Genomic DNA, 19,702 nt, shown 5'->3' on the forward strand with positions numbered 1-19,702 from the left:
AGACTTTTATGGTATATAAATTATAGCTTACTAAAGTTGTTAAAAATGTTTAATAAATAATAGAGAAATGAAGAAACGAAAAAAGGAATTCCTGAAAATGACACAGCTCAGCTGCCCATGCTCTATGAGATGAGGCACACATTTAAATAAAAGCTGAAACAAATAAGATATTTTGCTAATAAGCATATATACAATGACTATACGCTATTTTACTCAGAATAGTAAAATATTACCATTTATTGTTCTCTATTCGAGTTATGACATATTAGGGTTTGGAATGCAATTTCCAATTTATTTTACTTTACAAACAATAACCACCAAACAAAGAGATTAGTGTAAGCTCATAAAAGATTACAATCTTAGGTAGAAATGAAACTCATAAAAGAATCTTCAAAACGAAGGGAATAAAAGAAGTTTCCTCCAAGGGGGAGACAGAATCTAACATCTTTTCATATTCTAAGCAAATAAAAAAGGGGCCAGGATGATGCCCTCAATTTCCTCTTCAAAAAACACCAACGATTGGATAAAGCTTACAAACATTCTTGCAGCACAAGACTTGCTGGATCTCTTCAAAAGGACTGTACAAATTACAGTTAGAATGACATACCATGAAAATTCCAGATAAAGAAAATGTGCTTGAAAAAATTATCTTAAAAAAAATACATCTAAGTGGAAATAGAGAAAGTGGGAGGAGAGGGGTGGGAGGAAGGAAGTTGGGGCGAGAAGCGCTGGACCCCAGACTAACCAGGGCTATTCTGGAACGCTCCAACAAGCCACTTAACCTGTCTAGGCCTCTGTCATTTTTTTTGATCAAATAGAGTTAAATTCATCTTCATGTGATTATTATGATGACTAAAATAGTCAACAGTGGTGAAATGATGTCCTATAAAAATCCTATAAAAACTTAAGAATTTTTAGGCAGGATAATTTGGCAAGAAAAGGTTTAAGAATTTCCATTAAAGTAAGATAGTCACTAATGAAAATTCACTCTATCATAAGAGAGTCTATCGTAAGAAATTCCCACATCTATCAATGGCTGATGAAACCCCAAAACACACCCACCCAATTGCTAGACAGGAAAAAAAAAAAGGCAGTCAAAGAATAGAAATGAGATGGAAAAACTCTTTACAGTAGAAGGGCAAGTAATAAATGTACAAAATAACAGAATTTTAAAAAATCACTATTTGGCAAACTTTACAGTAATAAATTGTTTCAAGCAAGAATCATCGCTGTATGCTAAAGGGGTCAAAGTTGAGGAGTGACAGGATATGACAGTCTCAGAGTATCTCCCCACTAATTACAAAGGGAAGAGATAGCACCTTCATGCTGGAGAAACCTTGCAGACCCCATCTTAATTAATGAGCAAATGAGTATCACCAGTAACGAAGCAGCATCACATGCTTCCTGACATGTTGCACTGAGAGTAACACATCACATCTGTTCTATTCCGGGGGGAAATGAATAACCTAAATTTAATCATGAGGGGAAATCAAACAAACCCAAATTGAGGGACATTCAACCAAATAACCGGCCTGTACTTTTCAAAATTATCAACGTCAAACACAAAGAAAGATTAAGGAACTGATCCATTTTAAAGAAAACTAAAGAGACATGTTAACTGGAGGCCATGTATCATGTGGAATTTCTTTTGCTATAAAGATATTATGAGGACGAGCAGCAAATCTGAGGTTTATAGATTAGTTATTATTATTATATCATTGTCAATTTTCTGCTTTTCTTAATTATATCACATAATATCTGCATTAGTGTCCTCGGGCTGCCATAACAAAATACCATATAGACTGGGGGGTTTCTACAACGGTTCTGGAGGCTAGCAGACTGAAATCCAGGTGCCAATGTAGTCAGGTTCTGTGGACAGCTCTAGTTCTGGCTTGAGGATGGCTACTTTCTGCCCGTGTCCTCATGAGTCAGAGAGAGAAGGCAAGAGCTCTGGTTTCTCTTTTCAGAAGGGCACTGATCCTGTCGTGAAGGCCCCACCCTCCTAATCTTATCTAAACCTAATTACCTTCCAAAGTCCCCATTTCCAAATACTACACATTTCGGGTTAGAGCTTCAACTTAAGACTTTTGGCGGGACACAATTCTGTCCACAGCAATGTCCTTGTCAAAAAAAAAAAAAAAGTTTATACACAAACATACACACAGAGGGGGGGGGGGGGGGGGGGGGGAGAGAGACTGAGGAAGAGGGAAAAACAATATTAGTATTTGTGGATTCTGAAAGGTATAAGGGAATTCTTTATACTATTTCAATTTTTCTGTAAGTCTGAAATTATGTCTAAATAAAAAGTTAAAAGAAAAAAAGCAGACTTCACTATCGACCTCTCTGATCGTACTTCCACATAAGTAGCTGACTGCGGCGATCAAGTTACTGGAAACTCGAACAGTTCTGCTGGCAAATACATAATAATTATCAAAAGAAATCAGACACTTCAGTGCATGCCAAAAACATCTTCCAAAGGAATATCTATATTGAAGTTATTTTCGATTTTCTTGTTCTTAAACCTTTTTTTCCATGTCCATAAATTTCTTCCAAGAGGGAAACAGAGTAAAACATCTGTTCCTAATTTCATATAATCTGTTACTGTGGTTATAAAAGACTTATTGATTACCACATCTATCTCCCTGCTAATGCTAAAAAAGCAAAATAAATGAACACAAGCTCTGCATGTTCTCGGAGAAGAATGTTTCATTTCCCCATTTAAAAAAAGGGAAATTCTACACTACAGTTTAGAAATGAAAAGAGATGGGAGACATGTTATGACTGTGTTTTTCTGACTGTCTCATTTTTCTTCTTCTGTGCCTTTCTCAGTGTGCAGTGAATTAACTTAAAGGCTGCAGGGGAATGCTTGCTGAACCGACTAACCAATGATTATAGATATTGACACTCAAATATCCTTAATCGTATAATACTACTTAATCTTCCTCATAAAAGTCATCTTCAGATTGAACTTAATAACTTATCTAACCATTAGAACCAGGGCCTACGATGAAAAAAAGATTCTTATAAACTAATCTTAAAGGACATTATCTTTTCAGAAATGTGAGTATTATTATAACGACAGTGGATATTAAGGCCTGTGTGCTAGGGCATTTTACATGGTCATATTTGCCATGTTATCTCCATTCTTTAATCTACTAATTATCAAAGTAGTTAAAATGGTTTGTTCAAGAATGCCCAATTTATGAACAAGTGACAGAGCAAGTATTCAAATATATGTGTAAATGTATGTCCAAAACCCATAACATTGAACTCTTTCTTACTATGGTGTTTCCCAAAGCCTATCCACAAATTAAAGAGTATATGTTAAGGTAGGAAAATGGTTCCATAGTCAAATAAATTTAGAAATTGTTGAGCAAAACAAAATCAGGTTGTCTTTTTTTCTTCACTAGAAGGTAACCAGTCTTTAATATGCTACTATGTATTTTGAATCTCAAAGAGGGAGATTAGTTTATAGCAGCACAGAAATTCTATTATTTTTACCCATTATTATACGAGTATCCCACAAGTTGTAAAAAGTAGCACTGTGCCTTATTAACCAATAACATGGCAAAGAACCTATTTTTGTTCACTGATGCCAAGTGAAAGGCTTGACCGTAGCCAAGGCAACTAAAGCAATGAAGAGACACAACTTCGAACTTACCATTGTGCATCCTGGACCACCCATCTCTTTCACAGTCTCTGCCAGAAGATCCAAATAAAGCATCAGCCCTGGGACTTGGGGGGTCGACCTAGAAGGAGGAGGATTCAAAGTCAAAAAGAAATTAAATGTTCTTTCAGTCTCTTGGCACCAAAAAATCAACTCAAGTACATAGACTGTAGTCATCAGATCAGCATGATAGCACCTGTGTGGTTCAGGCATGTTCTGAAGCCAGAGCTTAGGTGAGTATTTTGCTGTTCATGTTTAAAAATAAAATTGAAATTAAAGCCCAGAAATTTTTAATTATAAATTTGAGTCTATTTTCAAATTAACAAATTCACAGTTGAAATGTCCACTACCCCACTGCCTAGTGGGCTTTCCGTTACAAAGCTACAAAAAGAGGGATCTATTTTGCCACATTTAAAAAGCAAGTTTAGCCATTTGCTACTTAGATAGATGTTGAATTCAAACAGTGTCTTTACTTGGCTGTGTTCAGAGCCCAGCATGCGCAGTGCTTTATAGCTCACAGATTATTACAGTCAAGCATGTTTTCTAATGAAAAAGAAAAAAAGAGTGATATAAACTATAAAAAAGATAGCTCTATTGATCAACATTAAAAACTTTGTACATAAAAGGACACTATTAAGAAAGTGAAAAGCAAATCATTTAATAAAAAACATACATATTTGCAAAGAATTATCTGATAAGGCATTAATATCCAGAATATATAAAGAAACTTCTACAACCCCCAAAAAAACCTCCTCAATTAAAAAGTGGGCAAAGAACTTACAAACACATTTCTCCAAAAGATATACAAGTGACCAATAAGCACAAGGGAAAATATTCACTATCACCAATTGTTAGGGAAATACAAATCAAATCACAGAGATACCACCTCATGATGTGAATGTACTTAATGCCACTGAACTATACACTTAAAATGGTTAAAATGGTAAATTTTATATTGTGTATACTTTACCACAACTTAAGCAAATTAAATTTTTAAAAAGGAGAGTGAAAAGACAAGACATAGAATGAGAAAAAATATTTACAAATCATACCTGATAAGGATTTAGAATCCTAAATATATAAAGCAAACTTACAACTAAATATCAAAAAGACAAAAAAAAAAACACCCAAAAATGGACAAAGAACTTGAATAGACATTTCTCCAAAGAAAATATACAAATGGCTAAAAGCACATAAAAATATGTTCAACATCATTACTTACTAGCGAAATGCAAATCAAAACCATAATGAGAAAAAAAAAAGCTATTATGAGAGACCAATCCACACCCCCTAGGATAGCTATAATAAAAAGAAAACAAAACAAAATAATAAGTATTAGTGAGAATGTGGATAAAGTGAAAGCCTCATACGTTGCTGGAGAGAATGTAAAATGGGACAGCCACTATGGAAAACCGTTTGACAATTCCTCAACAAGTTAAACACAGACATACCACATGGCCCAGCAATTCCACTCCTAGGTATTAAAGCGATTAGGCATGAAAACAGGTACTCAAATGGAAACTTGCGTATGAATGTTCATGGAAGCACTACTCGCAGAACCAAAAGGTAAAAACAGCCCAATGTCCGTCAACAGATGAATGGATAACCAAAATTTGGTATATATCCACGCAATGAAATATTATTCAACCATAAAAAGAACCAAGTACTAATACATGCTATAACATGAATGACATTTGAAAACACTGTGCTAAATAAAAAATGCCAGGCAGGAAAATCTACATATTGTATGATTCCACTTAGATGAAAAGGCAGAAGAGGAAAACCCATATAGGAAGCGGATTAGTGGTTGCCAGGGGCTGAAGAAAGGGAGAAATGGTGAGTGAATGCTTAATGAGTACAGGGTTTCTGTTTAGGATGATTGAAAAAGTTCTGGAACCATATCGTGGTGACAGTTGCACAACATGTACTTATTGCCACTGAAATTATACACTTTAAAATGATTGAAGTGTTACATTTTATGTTAGGAGTATTTAACTGCAATAGAAAAGAAGATCCTATTCTGTATCAAGGAAAAAGAAAATAATTCTGTTTAAATTTCTGTGATGGTTGTGCCAGTTTGTTGGGGAGCATGCTAGCTGTTTCTTGAAACTGTTCCTTACTAAGTGAGGCTGTTGCTCACACAATGTATGTAGAACTAGAATGTCTTTCCTAAAAGTACTAACTTTTTGCATATGCATGTATGAAATTTTTTTTTTTTGAGAGATGAGGGAGGGAGGGAGAGGAAGGGATGGGAGAGGGAGAGAGAGATAATCTTAAGCAGACTCCATGCCCAGCACGGAGCCTGATGTGGGGCTCCATCTCACGACCCTGAGCTCATAACCTGAGCCGAAATTGAGTCGGATACTCAATCGACTGAGCCACCCAGAAGCCCATGAAATTAAAATTTTATCAATTTATTAAGTGTTTTTGAAATCATGAATGGCTACAGGGGAAGAAAAGACATCTCTATGCAAATACAATTGGAAAAATCCCATTTCCTATATAATTATATAAGCAATTATTTTTTAAGATTTATTTATTTATAGGAGTGAGAGAGTGAGCGGGGAGGGGAGGGGCAGAGGGAGAAGGAGCGAATCTCAAGCAGACTCCCCGCTAAGCCCAGAGCTTGATGCAGGGTTCAATCTCGTGATCCCGAGATCACCACTTGAGCTGAAATCAAGAGTCAGACTGAGCCACCCAGGCACCCCAATGTAAGCAATTTTCTAACTGTGGGCTTAGAAGTATGCATTTTTTTCCCTGTTCATTGGAAAGCTGTAGAGGAAATCTCTTCAATGGAAACATTAAGGCCTACACCCAGCAGTATTAGAATTATTCCACTTTGAACACTGGAGTGAAAAACAGTAGCTTAATGTGCTTGAAGAGCAATTCTTTCCCTCCACAATTTTTTTTTTTTTTTTGTGGCTAACTCCCACTATTACTGGTTATTTTGCACACAGGCATTTTAATTAAAATGCTACTATTCCTTCAGATTAGAATTTAATATATACTTTCTTTTCAACTTAATTTACAACTGTGAGCAGTCATAAAATGAAAGGTTTTCTGAAACTGCCATCAAACAAGCAAGTAAATACTTATCTGAATATGCCAAACAATAAAAACTCTGCCCAGAACTATAAACAAGTTCTATAGGAAAAAAGACAAACGTAATCACAATAATCTCAATAAAATATCACCATTTAAAAGTACACATTACAAGTTTTCTTTTTACAATAAAAAATCTGTTACTTAAGGTTAAAAGAATAAAGGATTTGTAGTCAAAATATAAAAATGGAATGAAATGTTGCTTAATGTAATTACATCTAAAATTAAGAAAAAATATATCACACACAAAAAATCTGAACTTTCAGATGGTGTATTTTCAGAAACCCATTAGACTATCCAAGGAGCATCTTTACATGTTTACATTTATATTTACATATTAGAATTTTGGAAAAATGAATTAGACATTAAAGTCAGAAGTAACTTTATAGATAACCCCAAAAGTTGCTTTGCTTCTGTAGGCTCTTAAATCTTAACATTATTATTATTATATGTATTTATTAGTAATTATTATTAAATTGCAAGCTTTTGTTAAAGAAATGCTTTTAGGATAAAAATTCTTCACAAAAATTCAAGAAAACTATGAGAATTCTAAGAATGTCCTTTATTAAACATTTTGAGATATTACAGACCCTTAAAATTAGCCAAAGTCTACCTGACTATCACATGAACACAAGCTCTAAGCTTAAACCATATCAAAAGCAGTCTTCTGTTTGGGAAGATTAGAAGTATGCTACCCTAAGTTAACACTCTTCACTTTCAAAGGCCTTCCCATCTTCATCAAATAATTATTTGCTTCAAAGATCCATTATATAAGGTTTACCCAGGAGGCATAATGTCAAAAGAAACTTAACTTGCCATTATAATTTTTAAAAAGGCTAGAAAAGGGGAGTCTTCCTTTTCATAAAGAAAAGTTGGTCCTCTTTTAAAACCCTACTTTGCCATTTTAGTACTACTGTCAATTACATCTAAGTTCAATTTGTAGTTATTACACTGTCCAGTGTATAGGAAGAAAGGAAATAGATTCTTAAAGGATTTAACATGGTATTCATAATGGAACTTGATCTCTGTCAGGTTTAAAGACTGACAAAAGAATGTTCTTTTACTCTAAGTTAATTTTCCATTTTAGATTGCTAGACTAACAGCTCAGGAAAGAAAATTATTAATAGAAGCCAGAAAGTGAAAGAAGTTTCAGAATACTATTTTAGTGAAAGAACAGCTTAGATCAGTTTCAGATGGAAATGTTTAAGAGAACACATACATGTCTAATCACAAATGGAGGTTTATCTGTTTCTTTTTTGAATTCATAGGGTCCCAGATTTAAATGGGCCAGCCGCCGCCTGGTGTCTTCCGAGAGCTCACACATGCGTCTTTTTGTGTAGGGAGATGGAGAGTGTGATTTTGAAGAAATTGTAGGCTGTTCGTAGTTTTTTGCATTTATGCAATATTTATTTCTCTCAGGTGACTTGGATTTCTTCTTTTGTGACCTTGATGTTCTGCTTTGCAGTCTGCCGTGTGATTTTTCAACTGGAGCCGTGTGGTAAATAAATTTATCCTACACATAAAAAATAAAAATTAACTTGAGCAGAAGATACATGTAGAGATTATGTATATTTATCTATAAATTACAGGTAGAAGAAAGCTTTAAAAATTAATATAAGGCACATATAATCTATCAAAGCCAGCTAGTCTTTCCTATCTGTGCTAGATAACTCTTTGTCTAGTAGGTAATAAAGTATACGGTATTCTTAAGTCAAACAAGTACTTATGAAAATAAAGGCCCAGTATTTAATCATTTGAAAAATCTAGGAAACAAAGTCACAAAAATTAGTTTTCAGTGTACTAAAAAATTAATGTCAACATTGGTTTATCATTTGTAATTAAGTATCCAAGTAATTGGCTATATAATTTAAGAGGGCTTTTGGTTTGTTTTAGAGAGAGAGTGTGTGTGTGAATGGGGGGGAGGGAAGAGCGAGGAGGGATGGAATCTTAAGCAGACTCCACTGTGAGTTCAATCTCAAGCCCCTGAGATCATAACCCCGGGTGAAATGAAGAGTCGGAGGCTTAACCCGACTGAGCTACCCGGCGCCGCAAGAGGGCTCTCTTAATAATGTTACAAATACACATGGCGAATTAGTTGCTTATGAAATCTTTATGGAGAAAACTATTATACTATGATTAAATACATATGTACAATGTGAACATCTGAAAAATAACTATAAATATTTTCATGAAATGTATTCTTTGGATTATACGAGGTGATTAGGATTCTAAGATCTCTTCCAAACTAAAACTTTACAATTCAAGAATCATATCATCTTAATTCTGGTTCCATATTTTTATAAAACTAAAAAGATATAAAAGACACATATAAACTTTAATGACTAGTACTCTACTAGTAAAACTGGTTAGCAGTCTAAAATTTTAAAAAACAAATGTTACATTTCTAAATTTTTTTGCATTATTAGGATAACATTTTATTTAGTCTCTGCCTTATGAGCGCCTTAAAATTTGGATTACAAGTAAATAATATAAGACCTCTTGACTCATTATCTAGAATTATAAGATTTCTAATATTAGAGAAAATGGACAGTTGAGAGAATTTGTCTTCCTAACTTTAATCATTTTAAAAACCTATCAACCCTACCTCCTTCTCTACTTTCTCAATCCCTCCTTCACTACTTGCTAAGGGTATCTATTCTAAATAAATATTAAAACATAAATGTGATATAGAAGGGAAAAGAGTTAAATATTTTTAAAAAGTAGATAAACAGGAAAAATATGTATTTTCCTAATTGGAAAATAAGTCCATGAGTTTCATACAAACCTGCAGCGTCAGATTATTTCCTCATCTCTCCTCTACAGCTGCTGATAGGCTCTCAGTCCTCCTCCCACCTTGCTCAATGACTTCAACCAATAATTCAGAATTTCTCTACCTCATCACACTTCATCTCTCTCTATGACATCACACTGATGCACAGAGGCAGGAGCGCGAGCACATGTAAGGACCTTTGAGGTATAATAAATGTTCAAGCAGTGACTCTTTCCAAGACGTTGGACTCAGACTTCTATTTCTCGGCTTTAATTACCTTTTTCCACATCATCTTAGATTTCAGCATTATGCAGATCCATTGCATCTCAAACTCTGAAAATCCCTTGATGACCAAAACTACTTTTCCTCATTTTACTTCTTTTGTTGTCACTGAATCTGCTACCTGCCCTCCTCATCTCCTCAGTCCCTGGACCTCTTTTTCCCCAGACCTTCATACATTTTTAATATCTCTTACTTCCAGACCCAGAAGAACCCAACATCATCCATTTCAGCTATGCTGTAAAGTTCCTCCTTACCTAACGCTGATTATACCAAACCTAAAACAACTAACCCCATCTTCTTTCTTCATTACAGTTTTTCAAATGTTGACTACTACTAGAGGAAGTTATAAGCTGTGGCAGATGTAGAACAGATACACACTGTCTAACTCTACCCAATCCTTAATGTACCCCATTACCGCCCAGGAAAACTTAAAATAGTGGCTGTTATATGCTGTTAACATGATGGCTCTCTCTGGCCAACAGGATAATAGCTTGGGACACAAAGAGACTTCAAAAGTGCTATTGTCTTTTACTCCTATTTGAAAACCTTCCTGCCTCCATGTGAGTGAGCCCAAATTAGCCTACTAGATGATGAAAGTTTTGTGGCCACCACCCCAGCTAAAATCAAGCAAATTCTCAGAAATATAAAGTCCCTCCCAGACCAAAAATTCAGCCAACTACCAGAAATGAATGAAGTCATCCTAGTTCATTCAGCTCTAGCCTCGCCAGTTCACCCAACCAATCCACAGAACTGCGAAAAACGTTGTTCTAAGCCACTAAGTTAGTGTCGCTTCTTACACAGCAAAACTACCTGATCTAGCGCACAAATTAATAAAACTGCTATTGATATGTAACTAATTAATAATCAAGTCTACCTTTAATAGGTAAAAAGAATAAGTAGAAAACTAGTTTTATTTCAGGAAATCACAATATACTTAATTTTTTCAATCCATTAAAACTGGTGACAAAACATCAATTTGGAAATAATATGCCAAAAGGAATAAAGATCATTATAAGTATTTGTAAACTTAATTTTATAGTTTCTTTTACTCATTCTTCTTTTAAAAACCAAAATGGCTTGTCTTATTCTTATGTTTGAACCTGAAAATGCGGTTTTGTAGCCATTAAAATTGTAATTGTAACTAATATTCACTCTTTAAAAAGCAGATTTATCACATTTTTAAATAAGGTCAAATAAGATTAAAATTCTGGCTGTTAACATTTAAAATTTTAATGTGTAAGTGTATACTCTGTTATGTCTACCAGATAATGTTTTCTGGCTTGTATTTTAACTATTGTCTTCTCTCCTAATTATCTTTAAAAATAAAAAAATAAAAAACCTTAGTAACAGCCATCAAATTCACTAATTGTATGTTATGTGCCAGACACATTGCCTATTCTCTAATTTAATCTTTAAAGCAGCCTTGTGAGTAACTTGAACCCAGATCTGATTCTGAGGCATATTTTCTTAAACGCTGCCTGACGCCAAAACCTATCCTATTTTCTTACATCTGTTCAATAAAGAACAAATGACAAACACTGAAATAGCAAGTTAAAAAAAGAAATGAGTCTCCCCAGAAGTTTATGGAGGAAAACGCTAGTTCCTAAGCCCAATGAGACTACTGATGAGGGAACAATTTTACATTTACAAAGACTTTCCACCAAGCTGTACACTTAGAATGTACTTTTCTGTGCATATGCCATAGTTCATATAAAAAAAGGCTTTTCTAGCCACCCACCAGAAGGGCAGATCCCAATGAGGAGAGAAAAATTTTGTCTGAGTCCAGGTAAAATACTGTTAACAATTTACAAATATACACAGTGCATAACTCAAAACAAGTCAGTAACATTTTGCATTTGGCAAGCATAGTTCGTTAGATCTCTAATAGCTGCATTTCAGCCTGCATTTCAAAGATAATTAACTATACCCAAACTGGCACACTATGTATCTTGCTAAACAAATACGAATGATCCCCTTGATAGATTTATATAACCACGCTTTACCTTTCTTAGCTTATGTCACAGTTAACCATCCTCAGCAAATTTACTCTGAAACTGAGAATGCAGTAAGTTAATACTCCACTCTTTCCATCATAGGTCCAGTCCTGCCTTGCCTGGGTCCTCTGGGCTTTATATGTTACTGGCTCTTCATCACAGGCTGGTCATTGTTACCTAATCATAATGCGACTGCATATGAGTGATGCCTAGACATTATTAGATAACCTGTGGACAAGGCAGTAAGATGATCCTGGTGACTGAGTAAAAAGTTAGACAAGAATGAAATATTAGGCCCAGATATCTCAGTTTACTAAAGGCAGTTTTTACAAATATAGAAGCTACTTAGGTTGGAGCGTCCAAGCTTCCCTTGGTCTGATAGCATCAGTATGGCCACCAAACTGAGCAAGAGTCATATAAGGAATTAGAGACACTCAAGAAACACCAATATCCCTGCATGAGAACCTCTGGTCACATTTGCTAAGAGGTATCCCTTGAACTTTCTGCAGTCACCTATAACTTCTATAAGATTTATGGAAGCTTCAGATCTAGTTCTCTGTGGGACTTCTTGATCTCAACATCTTTCTGGCAGGCTGATTTCTTTGCATTAAAAAAAAAAAGCCCATGGAGTTACAAAATAATAACAATAACATCATGGCACCATCTATCATGTGTACCAAACTCTTCACTCTCACGTTTAAGATGCAAACAAACTCGAAAATACCTCTGATACTTGTTTTGCTTCAAGATTGACCCAAAAAAGTGAAAAGAGTTGCAGCCAAAATAAAAGAATAATTCTTGCCCAATGCCGATAAATACGAACAAATAAGTTAAACCATTAAATACTTTAAATAAATGATTTCAACCTGAGTGCGGCACTTCCTTGAACTTATCAGACATTCAGTAATCACTGAGGTTGTAGAAAATTCCAGCTTTGGAGCAATTCCCTGAAGGGGAAAAAGGTATTATTAGATATTTCAATTTTTTTAAAAATATAATTATTAGTGATAAAAGTATGACCTGAAGTAACAAACACTTGTCAAGATTTAGCTGCTTCATTTGTCAGTTTGACCTTCTTATTAAAGATAAAGACAACACAGTGATGCTAAATGTTAGAAGAAACAGTTTCATTGCTGATGATTCCCTTACAAGTGATTGTATTACCTTTATGTAAAAATTAATCTGTTTTTCATTTTCAAGTATTCCCCTGTTAAATGATTCTAAGATTTTTAAGCAATGCTATAATATTAAAGTCCTAAATATATAAAAATACTTAATGGATTTAAGCTCTTTTTACTTTTACAAATTAAGACATACTTAACTACATAAACGCTCTGGATAGTCTCGTCATGTTAAAAAAATCACAGCTTCTAGGTATGCAGTTCTTGAAAACAGAAGACAGAGAAGTCTCTACCAATTCCTCCAACACTTTTTCCCATAATGTATAGGTTACACTCAGATCTATGAAGGAACCTGGCTTCTATTTCTCACAACATTTCAAACATCAGCTTGAACAGTTTTAAAATAAGTGGAGACAATGGTCAAATTCATAGGAACAGTCACGAAGCACCTGCCAAGGTATTTGGAAGCACACAAACTGTACATTCACCAAAGCATTAAAAGACATTGTGTATGCCTAGTGCGACTTCACTCTTATAGCAGAAGTCAGATATCTGTCCTTTGCAAACCCAGCCTTTGACATACTAACTTGAGAGTTTCAAACGTCATATTACAGGAAAGGTAAATATGAGGTGTCTAAGAATTAACTAAATGATTGTTTTTCTGCAAATATAACTTTTATAAATGAAGTCCATTATGCCTAATTGTTAGTTATCTATTGCCTCACAGGATATGACTTAGCAATTGAAAATAAGACTAAACACTTAGTATCTCACATAGTTTCTGTGGGTCAGGAATCTGGCAGAGGCTGAACTGGGTGGTTCTGGCTTGAAGTCTCTCAGGAGGTTGCAGTCAAGATGTTGTCTGGGCTGCTGTCATCTGCAGGTTTGCCTGGGGCAGGAAGATCTGCCTCCTAAGAAGGCTTGTTCCCATTGTTGGCTGGAGGCCTCGGGTCTTTTCTAGCTTTTAGCAAGAGGACTCAGGTCCTCATCCCATAAACCTCCCCATAAGACTGCTTGAGTGTCCTCACGCCACGACAGCTAGTTCTCCCAAAGCAAAGCAAGGAGGAAGCCATAATCACTTTTATAACCTAGTCTCCTAAATCTAACACTGTCACATCCATCACACCCTATTTATTAGAGTCCCGAAGTATTGCCCACACTCAAGGACAAAGGAGTTAGACTTTGTTTTCAGCAGAGGAATACCAAAACTTTGTGGACTTATTTTAAAACCACCACAGTCCGCCCTGTGACCACAAGCTACTTACATTCCTTTCATGTGTAAACCGAACTCATGTTCTACAACGAAAAGAAAAAAAGAAAAGAAGAAAAGTCTCATCCTTTTACAACTTCAGCCTGAAATCCAGGATGCTGGCATCGAAGTCAAATCCTTATTCAACCTCCTCAGATACGGTTCTTTAAGGACGGTTCCTAGAATACAGTTCCTCACAGTAGACGACTTACGAACCAATGACACAAGTTACCCGCCCCACACGTACCCAAGCACACACAGGCAGCAGCTGCAGGGTAATCACTCTAGATATTCTTGTTCAGAAAGGGAGAAAACAAGAGTCAAATAGGGATCACTGGCCCAGAGAAATTCTAAAAATCCAGCCAGGAAAATGTTAGAAGTTCCTTGATTAGAAGTTTAGTCCTGGGGCGCCTGAGTGGCACAGCGGTCAAGCGTCTGCCTTCGGCTCAGGGCGTGATCCCGGCGTTGTGGGATCGAGCCCCACATCAGGCTCCTCCGCTATGAGCCTGCTTCTTCCTCTCCCACTCCCCCTGCTTGTGTTCCCTCTCTCACTGGCTGTCTCTATCTCTGTCAAATAAAGAAATAAAATCTTTAAAAAAAAAATGAAAGCTCTCTAGCACATTTTAAGCAATGAAATACATTTGGGGCAATGCAAATAATATGAGGGCTCCTCTGGGCTCTTGTTTCCAACCTTTGAATTATCATTCCTTTCCAAGGAGAAGTAGACCATGTTGGGGGCTGCACAGTGTTCTGAACATGAGTCCTGTCAACAGAATTTTGGGGGTCCAAAGGCCTTTTCATTTTGTGAGGTCTCTGTGCATTTCAGACCAAGCTGGTGTTTCTACTAATATAATGCTCTTAAAAAACATATCGGTTCTTACGTGAATCTTACTAAGTTCACTCCATTAGACATAGCTACATCCTCTCTACACGCACCTTCTGCTGAGACTGCCCTTAAGCATCTTCGAAAAACTGATGTTTGACTAAATTATTTTCTAAGACAACATCTTGGATCTTTCTGAGATTTTAATGAAGGATTTTATAGTTATACCTTTGGTTTCACTATCGGACCACAATTTCCCAAAAGTGCCTGGAATGACTTTTGCTCAGAAATCCTTCCTTAATTTTAGCATTATTTGTCATTAGGAAAGGCTGGGAATCTTCAGAAACAGTAAGTTCCAAATCCTTTTTGCTAAACAGCCTTTTCTTTTGCTTACCTCTCTCCTCTCATATTTTGCCATAAGGCAGCAAGAGAAAATCAAGCAGACCCTCTAATTCTCTATCCGACAGTCTTAGACACACCATTCATTTCATTAGCTATTCCTCTCCTTTCATATTACTACTGCAGGTGACTGTGTGGCGAAACTTCCTGCCATTACATAACAAGGAACCCGTTTATCCCTAATTTCCAATAACATTTACCTTATTTTCCTGCAAACACACATCTGAGTTTCTTCAAGACCTTTCAAGCGTTCACAAACATTCTAGCAAAGACTTTCCAGCTTCTGCCCTCCCTATAGAGGTGCTTGAATGTCTTCACACATGGCAGTTGGCTTAGCCCAAAGTGACGTACAAGAGTGAGAACAAGGAGGGAGCCACAGTGCTTTTAATGACCTGGTCTCCAGTCTGATCCTGTCACTTCACAACGTTTCATCTGTTAGAGTCACTAAGTATAGTCCGGAGAATTAGCTCTGCCTTTGGAAGAGAGAAGTATCAGATCATCTGTAGCCTGGACTGCAACTTTTCACTTTATCCTTCCCCATATATCACTAGTCACATAGTAAATACTCAGTGTTTTAGGTGTTACTTTCACTGAGATTTCAAAACCAATATGTATCAGTTGGGGTTCTCCAGGAAAACAGAACATATATATAACCAATATATATATATAAAGAGAGAGAGATGTATTTTAAGGAATTGGTTCATGCAATTGTGAGAGTGGCAAGCCCAAAATCCATAGGGCAATCCAGAAGCTGGCAACTCAAACAAAAGCTGATATTGCAGTCTTGAGTGTGAAATTTGTAAGCAAGCTAGCACACTGGAAACTCAGGAAGTATTTCTACATAACAGTTTTGAGGCAGAATTCCTTACTGTTTGGGAAACCTCAGTTTTTGCTCTTCAGGCCTTCAACTAATTGGATGAGATCCACCACATTGTCAATGGTAATCTCCTATACTTAAAGTCAACTATTTGTAAATATTAATTACATCTACAAAATACTTCACAGTGACATCTAGACCAGCGTTTGGCCAAATAACTGGGCACTATAACCTAACCAAGTTGACGCATAAAATTAATCATCACTCCATCTCAAATGTCAGTTCCTCTATGAAGTCTATAAGATGTAATTCATTCATTCAATTCAATCAAGTGGCATTTAAGAACCTTCTCCATGCAAAGTACTGTGCTAAGAGTTCAATTCGAAGATGAGAAATCCACAGATTGTTTCTATGGAGTTCACACTCTAAAGGGGATATTATCATCAGCACTGTCATCATCTCTACAGCCATCATCGTATCACTCACAACTACTGAGTGCTCTCCGTGCCAGGTACTGCTGTAACCATTTACAAGGTTTCATTAGTCCAGCCGGCAGTCCTAGATAGCTTCATATGATAGTGCTTTGCTCAAGTTCAGTCAGGTAGTCTGTGAGAGCGCCAGGATTTAATCCCAGATGTGACAGAATCCTTGCCACAGCAACAGGTTCAGGAGAACAGCCTAAGACTCAAACAGATGTCACAAGAATTCTGTGGAAGGGTGCACAGTCGTCTGCCAGGACATCAACCTACTGATGGGAGTGTTTTATCCATTCACATTGAAATCCAATAATTGATATGACTGGATTTATATCTGCCATTTTGCTGTTCAGTTTATATGTGCCATATCTTTTGATTCTTCCATGCTTTCTAGGAGTCTCACCTGTGTATACATAGCTTGGTGGTCATCCAATGAACCTCTAAGGGTTCCACTCTTTGTTGATTATCTGTATGTGCTTGGGGAATGCATTCAAAGATAGTCCAGTCTGCAGTTTCTACTCAGTTTCACTTTTTGTGCATTCTCACAGTCTCTCATTGCATGTGTGTTGTTTCAGAGTCAGCCAGGAATGGTTGGAGAGTTTAACTCAGCCCTTGTATTGCTCCCTTACTTCTGTGAACTTTCTGGCAGATGGGCAGCTCACTCTAATTGGAACTGCCGTTGGCCTATCAAAGCTGTGGGGTTTCTTCATCTACTTGCATCTGAATCCACCACATTTAGTTGGTGAAGATATGCTACCTGTCCTTATGATTCTGACACCAATTCCATTGTGTGGGTTTTCCAACACCACCAAACACCAGGCAGAGCTCCTATAATTTAACCCAGTTCTGACATTATCTACCTGGCAACAGCATCAGATCCCACAGGTTAAGGGATCAGTCCTACAAGACTGCCCAGCCCACTTCAGATGCAATCACAAGTCTGGGTTGTTACCTGTGATTCTGACCAAGTGGGTATAATTTGGAGGTCCCTATGACCTCCTCCCCTGGTTCAATTAATTGGCTAGAGAGGCTCACACAACTCAGTACAATAGTTTACTGTTTACCAATTTATTATAAAAGAATATGATGAAGAATACAGATGAACATTCAGATGGAAGAGATTCATGGAGCAAAGTATGTGGGAAAGGACATAGAGCAATGCTCTCCCCAGGGACACCACTCTCCCAGGAGCTGCCTTCATGAGTCCACCAACCTAAGAGCTCTCTAAACCCAGGCCCTTTGGGTTTTTATTGGAGGTTTCATTACACGATTGATTAAATCACTGGCCATTGGTATTTTAATGCAATCTCCAGCCTCATCTATCCTCCCCAGAGGTCAAGGGGTTAAAAGTTCTAACCCTCTACTAGCAGGGTTGTTCCCCCTGGCAACCAGATAACCCATTCAGGGTTATTTAGGGGCTTTCCAAAAGTCGCCTCATTAACATAACAAAAGACACCTTTATTGCTCCCCATCACTTAGAAAATTCCAAAGATTTTAGGAGCTCTGTGCCATTAAAAGGATAAAGACCAATATATATTTCTTAATTTAAATCACAGTGTCACAGTCCCACTCTCCAAAATTGATTCTGACCCCTCTGGTAGCAGAGTTTCTAATTCTTCTGCCCAGCCCCAGAACTGGTGAAGCTATGGTTCTCACTGGCCCACAGGGTATGGAAGCTGTCCCAGGCAAGAAGGCCACATGCTGCTGCCATTTTTATCTAAAGCTTTAGCCATCATTTAGGCATAAACATGTACTCTTTTTTTTTTTTTAATTCCAGTTAGTGAACATACAGTGTTATATCAGTTTCAGGCATATAATAGAGCTATTCAACACTTCCTTATAACACCCGGAGCTTAATCTATCTTAATTGTCTTGATTGTCAGTCAGTTCCCAGCATCCTGAAATTGTTTTTTGTGACAATTTTGTCAGTTTTACCTGTTTTTTATGGAGAGGAATTGCCAACCTCTTCACACCACCACTCCTAGAAGTCTTACTTTTTTAATATATATGTATTTTCTGCCTTAGAAACCCAACATCTGAATGTATGTAAAAGTAACCCAAAGTAAATGAAGAAGATACTTATTAATGGTCCATACTTTCATGTTTATATTGCCAATTTGGTATAATACAGCATTTTAAATTACTTTCAAAACACCATAATTTTAAAATCAGATTTTTTTTCATTGCAGGCTCCATACATTTGCTGAAACACTCTTTAAGGTTTTTATAATATAGAAGATGGCTAATGGACCCTGACAATATCCCAAAGGAAGTATATTTTCATAGATTTGCTAGTCAGTCAACTTTTACACTTCTAGCAAGCTGAAGTTGCTATTTCTCAGAATAGAGCATATAAAAAACCTAGACCCACAGGGAAAAGTATTTAATTCACCAAACTGGCTCATACATCACCCCACTTTCCTTACTCATACTACTTTAACATTTTATAAAGTTAGTAAAAAAAAAGTTTGTCCAAATTATTTCAACCTAGACATCTTTTGCTTTTTTCCTTTGAAATAGCAGGGTCTTCTCTCAGTTTCTCTAAGTGGAAGACATTTTCAGGAATAAATATATTTTTAAATCACTCAACAAAAGTTGAAGGGAGTTGCGGTAAAGGATGGAAGAGTAGGCTGTCATAATGCAGCTTTCACTTCTAGGTATATGAATGTGTATTTACATGACATGAACACACAACAATTAATCTATCCAAACTCCTACTAATGAACATTTAAATTATTTCGATTTTTCACTATTATGAACAATGCTATCAATGAACATCCCTAGGAAGGCTCTTAGTACACCAGAGAGAATACATCTTCATGATACATACCTAGAAGGCAACAGGCAATGAGAATCTTTGCCTTTACTAGATAATTCGAAATGGTGGTGGTTCCAATTTACATGGCACAGCAGCATGTAAGAGCTTCCAAGTTTCATACGTCTAATAGGGTCAGATTTTATGAAATTTTACCAACTTCATGGCTATAAAAATTAAATCATCA

The 19,702-nt window shown here is 36.4% G+C and overlaps 1 protein-coding gene across 1 annotated transcript in view; it reads right to left on the bottom strand.

The window, feature by feature from the left end:
- SPATA6 (spermatogenesis associated 6) overlaps positions 1-19,702 on the bottom strand; it is a 144,246-nt gene that overhangs the window by 73,868 nt on the left and 50,676 nt on the right. Inside the window, exons 6-8 of the mRNA XM_034655606.1 lie at positions 12,682-12,762; positions 7,989-8,282; positions 3,662-3,749 (exon numbers count right to left, since the gene is read on the bottom strand). Coding sequence (XP_034511497.1) covers positions 3,662-3,749; positions 7,989-8,282; positions 12,682-12,762 — 463 coding nt within the window. The remainder of the gene's footprint in view (positions 1-3,661; positions 3,750-7,988; positions 8,283-12,681; positions 12,763-19,702) is intronic.

This window comes from Ailuropoda melanoleuca, chromosome 2 (genome assembly GCF_002007445.2).
Source record: "Ailuropoda melanoleuca isolate Jingjing chromosome 2, ASM200744v2, whole genome shotgun sequence".
NCBI classification, from domain to species: Eukaryota; Metazoa; Chordata; class Mammalia; order Carnivora; family Ursidae; genus Ailuropoda; species Ailuropoda melanoleuca.